The following is a 19,104-nucleotide window of genomic DNA, read 5'->3' on the forward strand; positions in this document are numbered from 1 at the left end:
CCTGCGGCATCTCAGCTTACCACTGTTATCACCGACACTTTTTTACTTAGTTGATATCTATTTGCTGCTTTGCAAATGTTGACTTTCTAATGGCTCCTTCACTGCACACTCTCAGTAAGTATAAATCTAGAGATTGGTTTCACAGAGGATTGCTGGTCTTGACATTGTTCACGTGCTCTGATCTGGTCCTTGTGCTTTATACCAGCTGTAACCTACCCTTAATCTGTGTAATATAGTAGGAGTAGCACAGCAGTAGTGGAGTACAGGAATAGAGCAGAGTTACATACCTCAGGCACTGTCTGAGTTGTAAATTCACTCTTTTAAACTTGCTGGGCCTGACTTTCCTCTCAAGCATACTGGAGGATCTCTGCAGAAATCTGTAGACCTCTTTTGACAGCTGTGGTACAGGCTCAAACATTAGGTGTTCAGATGGGCTGAGGGACATACTAATGCATTATATAGCATTCATGACGAGGTCTCTTTTTTACTATTTATTTAGAATGCCAAAATATTACAGTTTCTTCTGATATAAGATTTCCAGCAAGACTGTGAGCATGAGTGTATGTCAGAGTTGGCATGGGTCATATGAAGGCCTCTCACAGGAGCATAGGCCTGCACCTGGCCTTGAGCTGTGGTCTTCTCAGATGTATGTTTCCAAGAGTTTAGCTCCTGCTCTCTTGCTTTTCTGTTATGAACTGCAGGCTAGATGAACAGATGAATCTGCTCATCTACAGGTAGACCTCAGTCACCTGAACTGCACCTGGGAGCAAAGCTTCAGGATGGGCCCCATCTATCAGCCGTGTTGGCCTTGCATAACTCCCAGCCATTATCTGCTCTATCTCTTTCCCTTGGCACATTATGACATGATATGACCTGAGGAGATGAGGGAGGTGCTTTAAACCTAGAGTGCACCTCATCTTCCCAGGATCCTGCTCTGACAGGACTTATTTGGCCAGCAGCAATCATTTGTGTGTCGTTCCACTTGCTGCTCCATGTAAGAAGTGGTGGTGCACTGGGATCATGTATATCCAAAGGACTGCCTCCTGGCCTTTTCTGGTGTCTGGGTTCCTGGTCCTGGCTTCAGTTCCGCCACTGTCAAGATATATGGTTTCATGTAAAGCACAGACTGCAGCATGTTTAAAATCCTCAATGTCATGAGCCCATGGAGTGCTAAAGCACTCAACTTCATACAAAAGAAGGGGAAGCTGCAGTACACAATCTCTCTCAGAGGCTTTAATATGTTTTTGGTTTATTTACCTATCTGTAAAACTACCAATACACTTGTTTCATAGAGAACTAAAGGATTAATTAGTTCTTTATATTTGTAAATCAGTCCCAGAATGGAAAACAAGGTAAAAGCACAAAGAATTGCTGCTCTCAACTCCAACCCACATGCTCAGGTATAACAAAGATACTTCCTTTTCAGTAACTGCACTTAGAATATGTCTGTTTATAACAGCCAAGTAATTAAAAACATTTGCAAAGAGCAGGATAAAATTTCTAAATATCATACATCCCGTATTCCCAATTTTAATGCATCAAATAAAAGATAGAAAAGAAGGAGCAAAGAGTGAGAGAGTATGCGTGCACACAGACTCACAGAGAAACCAAAGGCAGATAGAAGAAGAGAAATTTCAAAGTGAGTTTTAAAATGTTTATAATCAAAGACTAAATTAACATTTTTTGTTGAGATCTGTATTAGAAAAACTTTAAATCATTAAGGCTTTTCATTATAGGTGGGCTTCCTTGATAAATGTGAAGTTTCAAGAATAATTAGAGGCATCTTAAAACTTTAAAAATGATAGTTTTAGCTCCTAAGAATTCAATGTAATATAATAATACTGTATGCTTTTTAGTGTTATTTCTGCACTAGACATTTAATTACAGTCTTTGTGAGACATGTTATCTGTATAGTAACCAGTGCATAAAAAGAATGATATATACTTCTACATACAAGCTCTTGCTTGCCAGCTTTCTTTTTAAGGTTATAGATTAAGATCTCCAATCCAGAATGTTCATGTCTTCAATCAAAACCATTTTAGACAACTTTCAAGAGAAATGGGACATTCATTGTAATAGTATTTATTCTCTAGTTAGCTTTATTTTTATAGTAATACTTGAACTGCTGTTTAGCAAGGCTTTTTTTTTTTTTTCTGTGCAGGAGCCCACAGTCAGCATTTGTCTGCTTGCTCAAAGGATAGATTATAGAACAACAAATGAACAAGTATGTTTAACTTGCCTATTGAGATGTAAGAGTCAAAAAATCTAAGAGTAGTTTGGTAGGTTTTTTACATATACAGTTTAATGTTTGGAGGAACTTTCGAGCTTGTTTTTCCCACGTCAGTTGTTGAATATTACCTGAAATACATTGTGGATAATGTAAATTTAGAAGGTTTCTTACTTGGTCTGCATATAGCTGTAGAATAGTGAGTTTGTTCGCAAGGAAGATCAGGTACATAGAAGTCTTCCATGTGATATATTTGCAGATTCTGGTAATTGTGCAGCATGTGAAATGTGTTCCTCCACACACTGAGCTGCCCACAGTTTCCCTGTTCTGCAAAGAAGTCGCTTGCAGGACCGGGCAGAATGGCATCTGCATCTAACCGTTACAGATCAGAGCTTTCCAATTGATGAGGTGTGAGTCCTCTTTTGGGTTTTGTTGTTTTGCTACTTAAGTAGCAGTACTGTGCAGGGCCACTACGATATTGGTGTTGGACCCCTAATTTCAGTACTCATAAGAAAATCTCATCATAAAATCAATTAACCAAAATCAGTCTTTTTGACTCAGTTGACTACATAGTATTGACTTCCTTTTTCTTCTTCACTTGACTTGCTGAAAGTCATAATCCTTTTGGCCATTTCATTATCTTTCTAGGATAAAGGATAGAATCATTTTATAATAACATTTTTGTATTTGAAACTTGTGATTCCATTTCTTTATTTGGATTGCATGTCCTATGAGAAACTGACTTCTACATTACCAATTAAAATGACTATTAGGATACCCATAGGTGCAGTTGTTATTTTCTAAGGATTCCAAAAGAATTTCCTAGATACTATGCAGGAAAATTAAACTACTGGAACTTTTCTGTTTGTGTGGCATTAAGAATAATATGCCTTAAGATGCATTATGCTGTCTGATAAGTTGCATATCCATGCAGTATTTCATATAGGTTCTGTCTCTTTAAAAATGCAGTCTCCTCTATTTGCCCTATTAATTGTTGATATGTTGCCATCCACGAGACAAAAATTAGAGCTGTAATTAAATAATCATGTGATGCTCCTTAGTGCCAGTGAGAGCAAACTCATTTTTCCAGGCCCTGATGGTCACTGATTATTGTATTACCACTGGCTTGCTTTATTTTTTTTTAATGGCTCTGTATTGCTGGGTTACCTAACCACTGCCCTTCTTTGCAAAATTAAAGGAGTTGAAGAATATGAAGTCACTCAGTTGGCCAGTGGTCTACGGGGACAAAAAGTAGTCATACCTTCTCTGCTTTTTGGTCACTCTGTTGGTTCTACTGGGAGCGCTACATCAGTGGTGTGGTTGCGTGCCATTTAATTTACACTGGTGTTTTGGCTGGGATGGATGCATATAGGGAATGCCAGGAGAATTACAAAAGGAGCAGGGTATTAAAATTCAGAAATGATTAAAATTGAAATAAAAGGATGCTGCTTCTTTGCCAGTACTCTGGCAGTCATAATGACACATAGAGATTAGTTTCCACCTTCATCTTTTCCTTCTTTCTCATTTCCTCTTGTTTATTGTTGACACATTTTCCTTATGTCTCTGCTTCTCAGCGTTTTTTTTTCACTGTTACATATTCCTACTTTTTCTCTTTCCTTAAGCATGGGGAAGCTTACTTAACCTTATTATAACAATAACAGAATAGGTTATTAATATTTAATATGCACATGATTAAAATTTCTCTCTTAAACATAGGTCAGCTCTATTATTAACTGACATGTTATTTTTCATTAAAAAAATTTTATTCTGCCCTTACGGTTTCTCAAACACCCTTTACTTTGGTGGTGATTTAACACATAATGTTTAGAAAACTGTGTTAGGCTAGTGAAAAAAAAGAACTTACCAGTCATGGATAATCAATTATGCATGAATTCAGATATAACAGATGGAAACTGGTGAGTTAAAGTTTCTCTTTAGCTTCATGATTTTTTTTGTTTTGTTTTTGTGACACCTGTCTCTTATGTATAGATAAACATCTAACATAGCATACTGCTTTTCATGCATCTTTGTGTTTTTTGTTTCTGGGGTTTGCGTTTCTTTTTTATTGTTGTTGCTTCTTTTTGTTTCTGCCAACGTGGCATAAACTCATTTTCCCTTGTTTCTAACTTACTATTTTTAATTTGTTTGTCTGCTGGCATTTCTATACCACCTTTCTTTTGTAGGGGTAAATTATCCTGTGATGAAGTTAGCATTTAACCTTCTTATAATCTACACAGTGTCGTTTAACCTTAAAATTGTGTCAGCAAGATATGTTAAACTGCATGAGTTCACTTCTCCCTTCAGCTGCCCATGGCCTGTAGTGTTACGACATGAAAGCAACAGGGTAGTCTGTGGTTGTGCATATGCATTCATATATGCATATGCACACATTCTTGTGATTGTGATACTTATATAGGCGTTCCATCCGAAGGCATTAATTAAATTTCTTTCAATCCTTTGACAATGAAACAGATTGCTTTACTGCTTTTTATTAAAAACTTCAATACAAACTGGGCATGCTATTTGTTTTGGTCATGGAAAGATTTTCACAGAGCTAAATCAAGCAAAAGACAATAACCCTGTGCTATGCAAAAACAGCAACAACCAAGGGGTATTAAGTTAAATTTTTTTTCTCTTTTTAAAATCCTTTTTAACGTAGAAAATTCTAAAAGAGCTCAATGCACAAGCATAGGTGTGAGATATTAGTTGTTGGGTTTTTTTTGTGTAGTTGATTCCTATTGGAATTCGGGAGAATTCTTTTATTTGAAGTTGTTCCGTGTTTCAGAAATGCTTGAGTAAGTTGATTTGAGTATTACTTTTCAGTGACTAAAAATTCAGAGGATTTCTTCATGTGTCCAACCACATTTGAAGCCACACATTTTCAGATATGGTGCAGAGATGTCTTCTGCCTGTATAGTTATGAGAGAAAAATGAGTTGCAGGAATGCCCCCCATATTTTTCATGAGCAGGATGTAGGATAATTTCTCATGAGCATGTTACCTATGTTTTTGAAGGAAAAATGATAGTATGAGAATAAGATTGTAATATAACCCATCTGAAACAAATTTATAGAAAACAGATCCTTAGAAAATGAATGAGGACGCTGTGAAAATGTTCACTGAAGCTGGAGCTCTGTTAAGAACCTTCATGTCCATATCTCAGTAATCCCACACATTTCTTACTCGGGTATTGTATCACTATAAAATACACACTTTTCTCCAAAATTTTTGTTCTTCATTTAGGAATTTTTTATTATTATTATTATTTTTTACACTGAGACATTTCTTTCAAGTACTCGCATGAGCATAAATAAGCCATCATGAATACTAACCTCATTTCCCCCTAAAAATGCCACATTTCTTTGGGTTCCGAAATGTTCTTGACCATTGCAGCTCGTTTCCATTATAGACTCTAAGCAGGAAATTCAGAAATTCAGTTGTTCTAGAAAATAAGTACGCTAAATACTGGAGCATGTTTTTATTCCAGTTTCTCCTTTTTCTTCTTCTTTCTTCTTTTTTTTTTTTTTTTAATCATTTAAAATCAGTGCAAGTATTTTGAATAAGGTACTTGGAGTAACATTTTAAAGTGACTTGTTTTTGCCTTATGTTGTTTGCATTTAAACTGAGCATACTCTGACACATGTATAGGTGACCTTTATCTTAGTGACACTGCATATGCTAAACATTTTTTATTTTAGCGCCTGGATATTAACAGATACCTTGTTCCTTAAAAGAACTGTGAACATTGACAGCTAATTGTTCCTTAAAAGAACTGTGAAAAACTCATTCATTTAGTCTTCCTTATTGCGGAATCTTCTGAGTCTGAAATTGGAGCAAGTCCTAGCAGAAAAAGTGAATTCGGCCAAAACCACCAACTTTCAATTTGTTTTACACCAAAACCACACATTTTGCATGTATTTTATGTACAGTGAATATTGACTCCTGTCAAGTTTGGCCATAATTAGATGCAGTTTTACTTAAAAGGTTTTGAACCTTAAAAAAAGTCTAGAAGAACCTGGGCAGAGTTTTGAGTTAACAATGAAACTGGAAACAGGACATTTCATGTGGTTTTGGGTTTCATAATGAAAGTTTGACATAGTTCAAATCATCAATCAGTTCAAACCATTTCCTTAGACTTAAACTCTTCCATATTTTTTCAGTTTTTATTCACTCTATCAGGTCAAAGGAAAAGATGATTGTTTGTCCTGTTGAGGAGATGTTCTAATGTAACAGATTGATGCTGTTGGGGCACACAGTGCAAGCACCGGAACCCTAGCTGACAGTGTGAGTCCTCCTGCAGTGCTAACCACAATGGTTCAGATTGTTTTTTGCCATGCCATGCAGTTTTGCTTGGGCTGTGTGAAATTCATCCTCGCTCAAAAGTGTCGCAGTAAACTTCTGTCTTCTTAAAAGCTTTTTTTCTTTCTTTCTTTTTGTCTGGGAAAGAAATGCAGTGGTTTCTGGTGATGGAAAAGGAGTCGGGAAAGGGAAGAGAAGTTGAGTCCATCCACAAACTGCAAAATGCTTTGGAGATAACTTGGTGCAACTTTGCTTTTAACAAGCAAACCGATGAAACACCGCTGGATTATATATGTGGGGGGCCATAGTTTACATATCTTTAAATTAAGAGAACTCCTGTTCAGATACATCCTAAACTGCTTATCATCCTACTCTTCTATCAGGCAACAATTACATGCTTGTCTCTTACCTAGGAGTTATATAGCACTGTAATGATCAAGGCTTTAACAGAAACCATTCTCTTTTCATCTTCCCATGTCTCATATTTAATATCTTCTCATGATAGGCATGAAAATTATACCTCTAGGGGAGAAATTTGGGAAATCAGTGACCTGCAGAACACACACTTATGACATAGGTAACTTGGCTGATCCTAAGACACTGGCTTTCCTCCTTCCTTCCAGCTGCTTAATTGCGTTAAAACAATTATATAAAACTCTATTGCTTTTTTTATTATTATTATTTTTTTTTTTTTTGTGGAGTAGTTTGCTGTAGTCGCCACATGGAAATTACAAGCATGACTCATCAAGGATCTACTCTACTGTTATGGATGGAAGAGGATATGGTCTAGAAAATGCTTTAAAAAAACAATAATTGAAGCTTGTTATTTGAGGTAGTTCTGAAATTGTGTCATAAAAATATTGGCTTACGTTAAATACCATGCAGTTAGTGTTTGTGGAAGTTGCAATGCTGATATGCTTGGGGAGTGAACTCATTTTATCTACAGAGCAGGTAGAGATTGGGCAACTACAGAGTAAGAGTTATGTGATTAAGCCATTAATATTCATCACTGTAATCTTTTATGGGAATGTGGGCACCTGCCTATTGCAGTTTCAACCATCTAGGCTCCTCGTGGCAGCCAGGGGTGGAAGAATTTCTATTCTCATTAGCAGTCATGTTCACCCTTCACTTCCTCCACCATGCCAACAGTTTTGCTGGCTTTTTCTCCATGATTTTCTTCCAATAATTTGACTTGTGTAGCAGCAGTGGGCAAATGAAAATGATTGTTGGGGCCACATCTGTACAAATGTATGCATTTACTTCAGTTGTATCTCAGTCAACATAGATAGAGAGCTATGAAAGGTGCTTATGCAAAATGGCACAGTAGTTTGACTAAAAGCAGTTTGTTTTACCCTAAACCCATTTTGCATATTCCTGTTCCATCCTACTTTTAAAAGAAAATTCCATTATTGAAATTCACTGCAGAAAATGTTTGCAGGAGTAAACGAGCCTCGTCACATAGGCAATCAATAGGGAGATGTCTGTTTGTATATGATTTTACATATCTGCAAGCTGGCGGAGACATCCAACTACAAAATACTGCACCATGGGACACTGTGTAGATATCTGATACTTTCCAAGGGATTTGGGGTCCGTAAACTAATGAATGCACTACATGTAGCCATATATGTAGATTTTTCACCTCTGGCAAATATGGTAAGGATAATTTACTTCACTTAATAAGCAATTAAGTGCAGTTCAATACAGCTGACTACTGTAAGTTAAATATCCATTTTACATAACTGTTTCAGGACATTGTATGTAAGAGAGCACAAACGAGCAGAAATTGCTCATGCAAAATGTGAGAGGGGACGACAGCTTGTGTGCGATGCCTCTCGGTGCTATGAATTTCATTTCATAGCACTTTTGCTTTTTGACAGGCATACTCTCCAGGCTGGGGCAGGTTGCAGTGAAAAAAAAAATATCTAGGTTGGTGTGTAACTTGGGATCTCAGCGTGGGGGATGCAGCTGAGTGCTGTGATTCCTATCTGGGTGTACTGAGACCTTGGTGGCATGAAATTGCAATTGCCACAGCCAGGTTGGCTGGAGGGATTGAGCGATCTCAAGGCAAGGCAGAGGGGAAGTCAGTCCCTGGAGACTGAGAAGCACCTTCCATTGGAGGTGCAACACTTGGTAGGGTTTCAGGACTCAGTCTGCACCGCAGCGGTGACTGTGGTGGGAGTTGCACAGATAGACATGGGGAAGGAAAGCAAGGATGCACCAGAATTCTTTCCACCTTAATACTTCTGTCTACCCCAAGTAGAAATAAAGTGCAAACCAGTAGGGTGCAAACTGCCACACCCTTCAGAAATCCAGGGACTGTTACTTTCATCAGTTTGCTGTCCAGCAGTCACTGCTGCCCACAGATGTCACCTTGCAGTGAGGAAAATGCTGTTCAAATCCTCAGCAAAATGAATTTCTTGACAGTCCTACTGCTCCAAGGCTTCTCGGCATCTCCTCCAGCATGGGCTGGAGCTGATGATTTACCCAAATGGCCGCAGAGTTGTCAGAAATACATATGTGCAAAACCCAATCAGCCTGATCTCCCCAAAGAAATCTGATAAAAGAGAATACACAGCCATACTGGTTTTGCTCTGCTGCCAGGTCCTTTCTGTTCATCTTCCCCAAGAGCCAAGCCTCAAGACATGGGCCCATATTTCCTTATTTATTTTAAACAAGAAAAAGATTGGAATAGAGACCTTAGAAGGCACTGAGGCATCATGCCACAGCACAGAACTTGTTTTTTTGCAGCCACTGAGACTGCTGCTTGAGATTTAATTCATCGTGGGGTTGAAGAAACACAGTCCAACTTTTTAACTATTTGTCTTATTTCAGCATAACCTAGCGCGAGATGCATTCTGTACCAGACACACATTGACGCAACTTTATTAAGGATTAATAAGCTTTATTAAGCATATATTTGTCTGCCGTTTGTTGACTGGAAGCTATGAAAAATGTGATGTTACTCTTGCTGCATGTTTAAATGATTGCCTGCATACGTACCCATGACAATATCTATTCATCTTCTTTATATATGTTTTTATTACAAATATCTTTATTCTAGTGGAACATTTTAATATCAAAGTTGACACAGTGAAGTGTAAATTGGAATAGGTCAAATGAAAATCAGATATGTTCATCTTGAGTTTATTCCAAGTAGTTGGGTATTGATAAGAGAGATCTGATTGCTGCCTGTACATCAGGATGCAGCAGCCCTGTTACCCATGCTTGCTGGTCAAAGCCCACATTCCATGCTTCGCCTGCCAAGTATGGGGCAAACAACTTTCCCAGACATAGGTGATATGCAGAAATCAAACCAGTCCGTGTTGCAGGGAGTTTACAGGGCTTAGCACATATATGCAGTTTCAAGAAGAGAGTGATTTTCTGTAATCATTTATCTCAAGCATAGGAAGCATATGCATGATTATATAATTAACAGAATATTTGTTTGTCAGTGTTTGGTTAGTGTGCATAATAATATCATTATTAGGCCTTCTGTGCTCCTGTATTATCAGATTGTTATCTCCCTGCTCCTTTAATTCACCGTCTCTGCTTTTCAGATTAATCACTTTGTTTAACTCTGAACATTTTAAGGGTTTGTGTTTTTTTGACTGTGAAGAGAATGGTTTGTGACACCAAAGCAGAAGTTACTTCAGAGCAGATTCTAATCTTTTTGTTTTCTTGGTTGTTGTTATTGCCATATCCGGTAATCACTTCTGTAGGGTGGTGCTCTAGTCCCTAATCTTGTTCCAAATCGTATTTTTAAATATCTGCTCTATCCTAAAATATATCTGCTCTATCCTAACCAGCTCTTGCATCTCTCCAATTACCCTCACTGCCCCTTCTGTCCATCGCACTGCATGCAGCAGTTGCCCAGCCCAAACCCCCTCTGCTTTCACATTTTTCTTCTGTGGTTGGTGTTGCTGCTGCTGAAGATGACTGTACCAGGCTTTCCTGGAACAGATCAAAACTGATACAGTGCTGATACTTTCCATTGTGCTCATGAAGTTTAATTCTTCAAGTTAACACTCTCTTTCCTCCAAAGTCTCAGATATATTGGGAAATAACGATTCTTTGTTTCTTTATTTTCATCATTACTCTCATTACTATTATTTATTTATTTGGAGGGACTGAATAACGTTCGATCTACCGTCTTGGAAAAAGATAGGTTTCTAAATAAACAACCGTGAGGCATTTATCCCTTATCACGTATTATGGAAGGTGTCATCAACATTTTCCCTTGTTTTTGTGTTGTTTTTTTTTTTTTTTTTGCAAAATGTGTTTCTTGTTTTTCTTTTGTTGGTTTTTTTTCCCCCCTTTCAGCACTCTCGGTAGCGGTCTTAGTAACCTTTTTCAGGACACGCAGCATCTGTACAACTTTTCACCTTTCCTATGCATTCCACCTCCACTTCTCTGTTTTGACTAACAGCGTTATGTAACATTGTACTCATTTTCGAGCATTTCGTTTCTTTGCTTCTGAGATTATAATCTATTTTGTGCCTTGCTGGATATGATAAATATTTCATGTATTTCACCCTATTACCATTTTCCTTTTCTCTCCATGCTGTCTGTGCTTATTTCAGCAAACGTCAGGTTCTTTCTTTACCCAGCCCTGATACATTCCTCTTGTTTTATAGTAACATACGTAGGGATAACGTAGCTCTCTCTATATGTATTGATTTGCCTGTTCTTTGTGCAGAGGCCATGCAATGCTAATCAGCCTCCCCACTCTCCTGCTTTTGCACCTTCCAAGTGTGTGCGGTTCATGAATTCTTGTCTGAGTTGCAACCCTAACTATTCTGGCCGTGTGTCTGCTTGTGTAGCACAGTTCATCCCGTCTTTCCTCGATGATGCAACCCTCCTTTTCAGACACAGCCTAGGCAAACAGAGCGCGGTTTATCAATAAAGAAGTTTAATTTCCCCCTTATCTCGCGGCTTGTACAAACTTGTTGCGTTCAAGTTCGTCTAGTTGGGTTACTTTTTTCCCGAGTGCATTGTGGGAAGCCCTACGTCTGTCTGGCAGCTATTGATTTTGTCCCCGCGTTACCACCTTCCCTGCTCTGCCGGCCGCGGATCTCAGGGCCCGGCGGGGCGCTGCGGGGTGACCCCTCCGGGCGCTTTTGGGGGTGGGATGGGGGGGGGGGGGGTCAGCTCTGATGTGCGTTGGCAGCGCGCCCGCCTCCGTCCTTTTAGCTCTGTTGGTATAAAGCTAGGAGGGAGGGGGGGAGTGCGAACTTCCTGCCCTGCTCGCAGCCCCGCACCGCCGCCGTGCACCTGCCCACCGCACAGCTCCACGAGGCGGGGCGGGGGCCGCGCTGAGCACGCCGGCCGGCAGGATATTGTTCAGCCTTCACCCCCGCCCCTCCTCCTCTTCCTCCTCTCCCCCCCATCCCAACCTTCCCCCCCCCCCCCCCCCTCGCTGCCGCCGCCGCAGGTCCCCATCTGCCGCCTGCGGGCGTTGCGCGGCGCTGCGCGCTGGGCATTGTGGCTGCGCGGCGCAGGCGGAGGGCCGGCTCACCCGCACCCAGCTGCCTGCAAATTCGTGCGCGCCCGGAAGCCGCACGCCCTCTTCCCTCGGCCCCCCCGCCACTCACCTACCGGCGCCCCCCCCTCCGACCCGGCCCGGCCCGGCCCGGCCCGGCCCGCTCCCCGCTGCGGCCCCTCCGCTTTGCCACCCCCCCCCCCGCCCCCCCCCCTCCTCCCCATCCCGTCTCCCTTCCCCCACGCCTTCACCGCCGCTGCCGCCGCCTCCTCCTCCTGCTCCTCTGCCACTTTCTCTCCCTCCCAGGACGCGTCGGATGATCCGGGGCCGCCGGGGAAGGGCTCCGGGCAGCAGCAGGGAGGCTGCGTCGTGTTCGTCCTCCTCCTCCTCCTCCTCCTCCTCCCGTTTTCGGGGCTGTGGAAAAAAAAAAAAAAAAGAAAAAAGAAAAAAAAAAGCCGTTGGTGGCCTCGGTGTTATTTTGTATTAAAATGAGGAGGAGGAAGAAGAAGCAGCGGCAGCGGCGGCAGCGAGCGGTAGCGGAGAGGAGGAGAGGCTGCGAGCAGGGGACGGCGGCGGCGGCAGCAGCAGCAGGAGGAGGAGTAGTGATGAGTCAACTAATAATTTAATGGGGACAGAAACAGAGAGGGAGAGGGGGGGGGAGCGGAGCGAGCAGCTCCGGCCGGGGACACACACACGCACACGCGCGCACACACACACACAGATATCCGTGTAACATCCAGCAACAACACCGAACCGGCCTAAATCACCACCGTGCCCAGGCAGCCAGGGGAAGGGAGCACTAAAAAACAAACAGGGAGGGAGACAAAAAACAAAGCCTGCCATTATTATTCTTTTTCCATTATTATTGTGGTTGGGTATTTTTTTTGTGTGTGTGTGTGTGTTTGTTGTTTTTGTTGTTGTTTCTTTTTTTTTTCTTTTTTTTTTTTTTTTTGCTGCTTTGGGTTTTGTTGTTGTTGGCTTTTTGCAACCTTTCTATTCGATATTTTTCTCCCCATCTCGCTAGTAACTCTTCTCGGAGTTCCCAGATTTTTTTTTTTATATTGTTATAAATATTTTTCCTTTGCTTCGCAGGCAGAGATCCAGATTGATTTATTTATTTTTAAAACACTGATCTTTTTGTGTTTTTTTTTTAATTAATATATATATTTTTTCCCATTCTCATTTCTCCCGGTTTTGGACTCGGAGGGAGTGCAACCTCGTCACTTTTTGTAGTGGTGCTGCTGGGTGCTTCCTTCCTCCCTCCGCGCTTTCTCTCCCTCCTCTCTCTGTGCTCCCCCCGCGCCCACAACAGCCCCCGGTAAATGAGAGGAGACAGGTCCTCCTCTCTGCATTTTTTTTTTTTCTTTCCTCCCGGGACCGCAGAGGCGAGATTAAAAGTGGCATTTTAGTGCCTTTTTCCTGCGATTTTCTCGACACTTTTTTTTTTCTTTTTCTTCTTTTTTTTTTTTTCTTTAATCTCCAGTAGCGATCTGCGAGGCTGAGGTTTCCGCAGAAAGTTTGGGGGCTGTTACGGTGTGTATTTCTGCGGAGGGGGAGGGGAGCGGGCTCCTTCTGTGTGTGCTGCTCCTCTGGGTGCCTATTGGAGAATAATAGTGTAAGTGACAACCTAGAAGTAGACTTTCTGCTCTTCACACTGGATAGAAAAGCTGCCTTTTTTTTTTTTTTTTGGCTTTGATTTTTTTTTTTTCTAATACCCCCCCTCGCTCACTTGCACTGGTTTTATTTTTGAAAGGACAGCCAGACTTAAGTCACCTCCCACCTCCATTTAAACCTGCTACTTTATTTTTATTATTATTCTGAATTTTGAGCACTTGTCTGATCAATTGCTCTTCAGCACCTTCCTCTGCTGCTCTCCCAAAAGATATTTAATACAGATTTTTTTGTCCATTGCCATTTTTGCTCATGGCTACTCTGCTTCTCGCTGTCTATTTTTGCCCCTCCCCGCCTAAAGGAAAATAGCAACAAGAAAACAAGAGAAAAAAAAAAAAGAATATTAAGGGAAGTAGTCCTCAGGTCTGCTGCCCCAGCCCCCCCAGAAAGGGGGGACCTAGGAAAACATCACTCTCGAACTTCTTCCTCCTCAAGAGCTCGGGCTGCAAAGGAAACCTCCTTTGTTTTTGTTATTTATATGCTGTCAAGTTTTGAAGTGGTGAGTTTCGGGTCGGTTTTGCTAATTTCACTCCGAAAACTGCAGTGTTTCTGTTTCTAGATAAGTACTTTGCTTCTTTGTCTCTTTAAAAGGTCACAGCGAAAGCTTGGCCTGGATCGCGAGAGCCATATGGAACGGATAAGTGCGGAGCCTCTCTCAAATGTGATTATGGGGTTTTATGGGGGAGGGAGGGAAGAGGAGGGGAAACGAATGGGGAGGGGGCTGGTTCGGGAGGAGAGAAAGAACCGGGAGAATAGCGTCGCGACAAAAGGGGACCCTGGCCGGCTCCCATTCAGAAATAGCGCGGTGCGCCCGGACGCTGGGAAACCGTGCCTCGAAATTGTGCTCGGCCCTGAACGCCCGTGCTGAGAACTTGTAGTTGGGAGAGATGCCTGAATGCGAGAGCCGGGGACAGTCGGCCTGGCAGCGGAGTGGAGAATAGTTGCTCCCTGCAGCCCTCTCCCTGGGCAGGCCCCGCTGGTTGGTGCTCATCACTATTCCACACTGAGGTTTCAGTGAACTTTAGCCTTGGGCATGGAGTTTAAATGAGTAAATTAGGTGTTTTATGTGCATGTAATTTTGCTTTGTAACATAAAGCTTTTTACAAGATGACTAAGCGGGGAAAGGATGCCGATGGGTGGGTATTCCGAGGCCGAGTGAAATGACCCATGTGGTGGTTGGGTTGCAGTCGGGGCAGTAACTGAGCGGCGATCTATCACTTTTATGCACTGTACATGATGGAGTGCGATTCTGACTCATGATGACTAGATACTTTTTGTAGCAAAGAGCCTCGGTGCGTTAGAGTACTTCCGAAGTTGCCAAAAGTGACAAGGATTTTCTTGTTTGAGGCTTTTGTTTGTTTCTTCCCCCTTGCCTTTTTATTTGTTTTTTGTTGTTGTTGTTGTTTTAATTTTAATCCTCTTAGTCTTGAGAGGGACCAGAAAAGCAGCTCTATAGCATGTCAGCATCATCAGAAACATCGGAAGATGTTAAGGGTTTGAGACTGTAATTCTCTCCTTGGGCTGCAGTTAACACAGTAAAAAAGGAATACTTTTCCCAAAGTGGCTAAAATAGGCACATTTCCTGTTAATGAGACGTGCGACCTAAAGCAGATGAGATTGAGATGAATGGGAAACCTTAGTGTGTCACCTTAGAGTGCAAGGAAAAATAATGATTTTCTAAAGTTTGGCTGTTCTCTGGCATTCTTTAGGTTGCTTGTAAACGTTCAGATTAATGTATTCTTCACTCTATCGGGAAAAGCAGTGCGTCATTCGCACAAGAAAAAACTGTTTACGGAACTGTCATTGGCATATATACCAATGACACAGAGTACTATATAAGAAAAATCCAGATATGTTTAGGCTTTAATAGCTTTGTGATGAAACGTGCAGAAAATGTGCTGAATTACTAGGCAACTGAAAGAAAGTAGCAATTATCAGATTCACACCAGTCTTTCTAAATAGAACTTCCCTAGTATTAGTAGTTGTGCTCAGTAATGTAAATACTAGTTCATAAATTAATGTCTAGTCACCTGTCCTTAGTGATTACCTTATATGTGTGGCGTAATTGTCAGCACAGTCATTCCTTTCTCTGTCAGAGAAAGGCACGGTAAAATCCCTGGCAATCATAACAGTATTGATGAATGAAATCGTAACCTGAAAGATGTCTCACTTGTCAGCAATTGATGGCCCCAGTACGTGGTAAAATAGATTCTTGTGAGTGGCAAAAATCCTTGAAACTTACTCCATTATGTTCTAGGTGTGGGGGATTTTTAGTGACTTAGCTGGAATTGTTACCCAGGGACTGTGGTTTTGAAAGTTTGTGGAAATACAAGCAAGCTAACGTACACCTTTTCTTAATTTGTTATTGAAATTACTTCCGAATTTGGGTTTTGTATAGCTGGGCGAGTAGCTAACTTCACCCAGAGATTCTTTGTTTCAGGCTTTCAAAAGTCCTGTCAAAATTGTGGTGTTTTTTTTTTTTTTAGCAACGTGTTTTGTGAGATGCTGCCTTTCTTCCCTCTTAGTTTAAAAAAAATATATATAATAAAAATAAGAAACTGCTCTATTTAACAGTTAAAGCCTAACGCCCTAAGAATTCTTCATATGCTTATCTTAAACTTTGCAAAAGTTGTTGAACTTTCTCTAAAAGATCAATCGGGCAACTCAAAGCAACTGCCTCTCACCGCTGTTTTCCAAAGTTAAATGTTAAATTCTCTTCTAATTTTTATTTTTAAAGTGTAGGAGGGAAATTGTAAATGGACAATGTTCTACTTGACTAATAAATCTGTTGCTTCCTCAGCTAAAGTTTGAACAATCTCTCTATTGTTGTGCATCCATTTTTTATCAAGTGGATTGAGAATAGTCTCACTGGAATCTGTCTCTCCCCCTCATTTTTTTTAACACAATAAAACCACCCAGGATTGATAACAAACCTTCCCATGCAATTTGTAACAATAGCTGTGTTGGAACACGTATCTTGACAAACGTTGTCATTTCTATGAGTCTTAGTCTCTGTCAGATTTATAAGAATATCTGTGAAGATTTTTGTTAAAGGGGTACTCTAGTTGGCTTGTAAAAAATAATTCCACCAGATTATGGTGTAATCTCTCTGTGAACCGGGGCATGGGGTCATTTTTTTTTTTTTGAGAAGTTTGTTTCTTTTTTTTTTCCTTTTTTTCTTCAAAGGCATCTTCTGTCTTGTTAAAATAGTTACTTGTCCTTCTTTATGAGCTTACGTTGCGTACATCTCTGTACATGTGCAGGCTGTGTACGTATACATATGCGCACACGTGTACAACATATATTTTTTTTGAATCATGGCAGGTGATCTTTAGAGGCGGGACTGAGTATGGATCATTTGAACGAGGCAACTCAGGGGAAAGAACATTCAGAAATGTCTAACAATGTAAGCGATCCGAAGGGTCCACCAGCCAAAATTGCGCGCTTGGAACAGAATGGGAGCCCATTAGGAAGAGGAAGACTTGGAAGTACAGGAACTAAAATGCAAGGAGTGCCTTTAAAACACTCTGGACACCTGATGAAAACAAATATTAGAAAAGGTAACGCTTTTAATTCTGCATTTGAGAAATATGAATTATAATATCGGGTGTGGGGGGGAAGCATACTTTTGCAAATTCTACTTCGTTTGTATTTCAGGATTAAATCTCCATTCTAAAATGCTATATATTCCCAACTCTGATATAAATCACATTTGGGAAATGTAAGCTTCATGCTTGGGTGGAGCATCTTGCTTTACAGGGTGGAGTCTGATTTTTGCTAAGGTAAAGGCTAGCTGTCCTGATTAAAGCAAATTCCTACACTGAAATAGAAGTAATATAATGCGTTAATTCTTTGAGTAAGCGTTGGGCTCAGAAACACAGAAATCTGTAAGAATAAAGACTGAACCCCCAAAACAAATTCTCGCCTTTCCTCTGAACGGTGGTCCAATCTTGGAAGGGCAGCAGTATTTCCATAACAGTTGCAAGTTTTTTTTTTTAAGAGACTGGAAATCTTTAGGTATCACATTGGAGAAGTCATTTATGATGTCAATCTTCGCAGTTTATTTTCTTAAGTACAATTCATTATTGAACAATGAACAACTTGGGTGTCATATTTTTCAGTGGCTGGTTTGCTGTAATTAGACATTTACACAAGGAAAAGGCACGTTTAGAATTCTGGTGTTTGTATATGGCTGGCTTTTGTTTGCCTTAAAAAGCCTTCCAAATGGACAAAAATCTATAAATTTTGCATACTGAAATATATAACCTTCTTTTTTCTTTTTGGACCACGTTCTGCAGGCTTGCTAATTTAAATAAAAACATGCTGTCTGTAATTTTGCATTTGTGTTAAAGCAGCCTTTACTTTCGCATAATCGGTACATGTTTATAATCCAGATTTTTCTTGCATTTGCTAAACTAAGTGCAAAATGCAAGCAAGGCTATTAAACGCACAAAGTTAGAAGGCAGAGGAATTTCATTGTGTCCGATGCATAACATTTATCGTACAATCATTTATTTTTTCCTCGGTTTGGCGAAAACAAAGAATATATTGATCCTGAGATGAACAGACACAGCAGTCCGTATTGTTAGATCTTTATCTATTAAAAATGGCAAAACAGCACTTCAGCAAATTCTTTGGCCTCTGCTCATGATTACCCTATTTATTGATTGTTTGCCAAGAATGTACGCATCTTAAGAAAGCCAGGGTAAGAGCATTAAAAATATAATTTATTACGGCTTTTCAAGCAGAGTGCATTAATATTGTACAGTGAAGCAGTGGGGCTATATAAAAAGGACTTTCTGACGCCTGCAAACATATAAGTTCCATAAATTCCTAAATAGGAGATTTCAGCTGTCTCTGGTATTATGTGATATTTGCACAGCAAACTTTAATGCCAGGACAGTTTTAGACAAGGATTCTACAGACTTCACTGCTCCTTATGGTAGACGTGCTGTTTACACAGACTCATAAACCTTCAGCAAAAGCTCTAACACTGCCTTCAGGTTTAAATCATGCTGTATTTTTAGCAGCGAGCACTGACCAGTGCTCTCCCCTTTAATACTAGAAGGTTATGGAGTTGCTGCAGTTGGAGGTCTTGCCAAGTACTAACAGGAGAGATGAGCCAGCTGAGGTTGTGCTCTCCTGTACAACATTTTTCACATTAACAGAAGGACACGAGTGACAGTTTGCTAAAAGATTTAGTAGCTTGATTTGTAGTCAGGTGATACCTGTGTCACGCTACCAGGAGCCACCTCTGATAAGCTACACTGGACGCAGGAATTTGGCTAGGAGCTTCTCCTGTGCTGTTTAAAGTACGTTTTTTGGAGTGCTCTAAGTCCTGAAAATGCATACATGTCACAGAGTGTGCTGACACACAATGCAGTACCTGTGCATTGCTAGTTTTATCTGGGCATAACCTGATTTGT

The 19,104-nt window shown here is 40.6% G+C and overlaps 1 protein-coding gene across 5 annotated transcripts in view; it reads left to right on the top strand.

Annotated features, from left to right (window-relative positions):
• The window catches only part of SATB1 (SATB homeobox 1), a 90,799-nt gene that overhangs the window by 5,596 nt on the left and 66,099 nt on the right, over positions 1-19,104 (top strand). For 2 of the 5 annotated variants that reach the window (XM_065752952.1, XM_065752951.1), the window contains exon 2: positions 17,003-17,238. In XM_065752952.1, coding sequence (XP_065609024.1) covers positions 17,028-17,238 — 211 coding nt within the window. In that variant the 5' untranslated portion in view covers positions 17,003-17,027. Of the gene's footprint in view, positions 1-13,745; positions 14,178-14,269; positions 14,340-17,002; positions 17,239-19,104 lie in introns of those variants that run through there. The other 3 variants (XM_065752949.1, XM_065752948.1, XM_065752953.1) reach the window with 3 other exon arrangements.

The sequence above is a fragment of the Cyrtonyx montezumae genome, unplaced genomic scaffold (genome assembly GCF_038088225.1).
Source record: "Cyrtonyx montezumae isolate F1298 unplaced genomic scaffold, pur_monq_1.0 scaffold_8, whole genome shotgun sequence".
Lineage (NCBI taxonomy): Eukaryota > Metazoa > Chordata > Aves > Galliformes > Odontophoridae > Cyrtonyx > Cyrtonyx montezumae.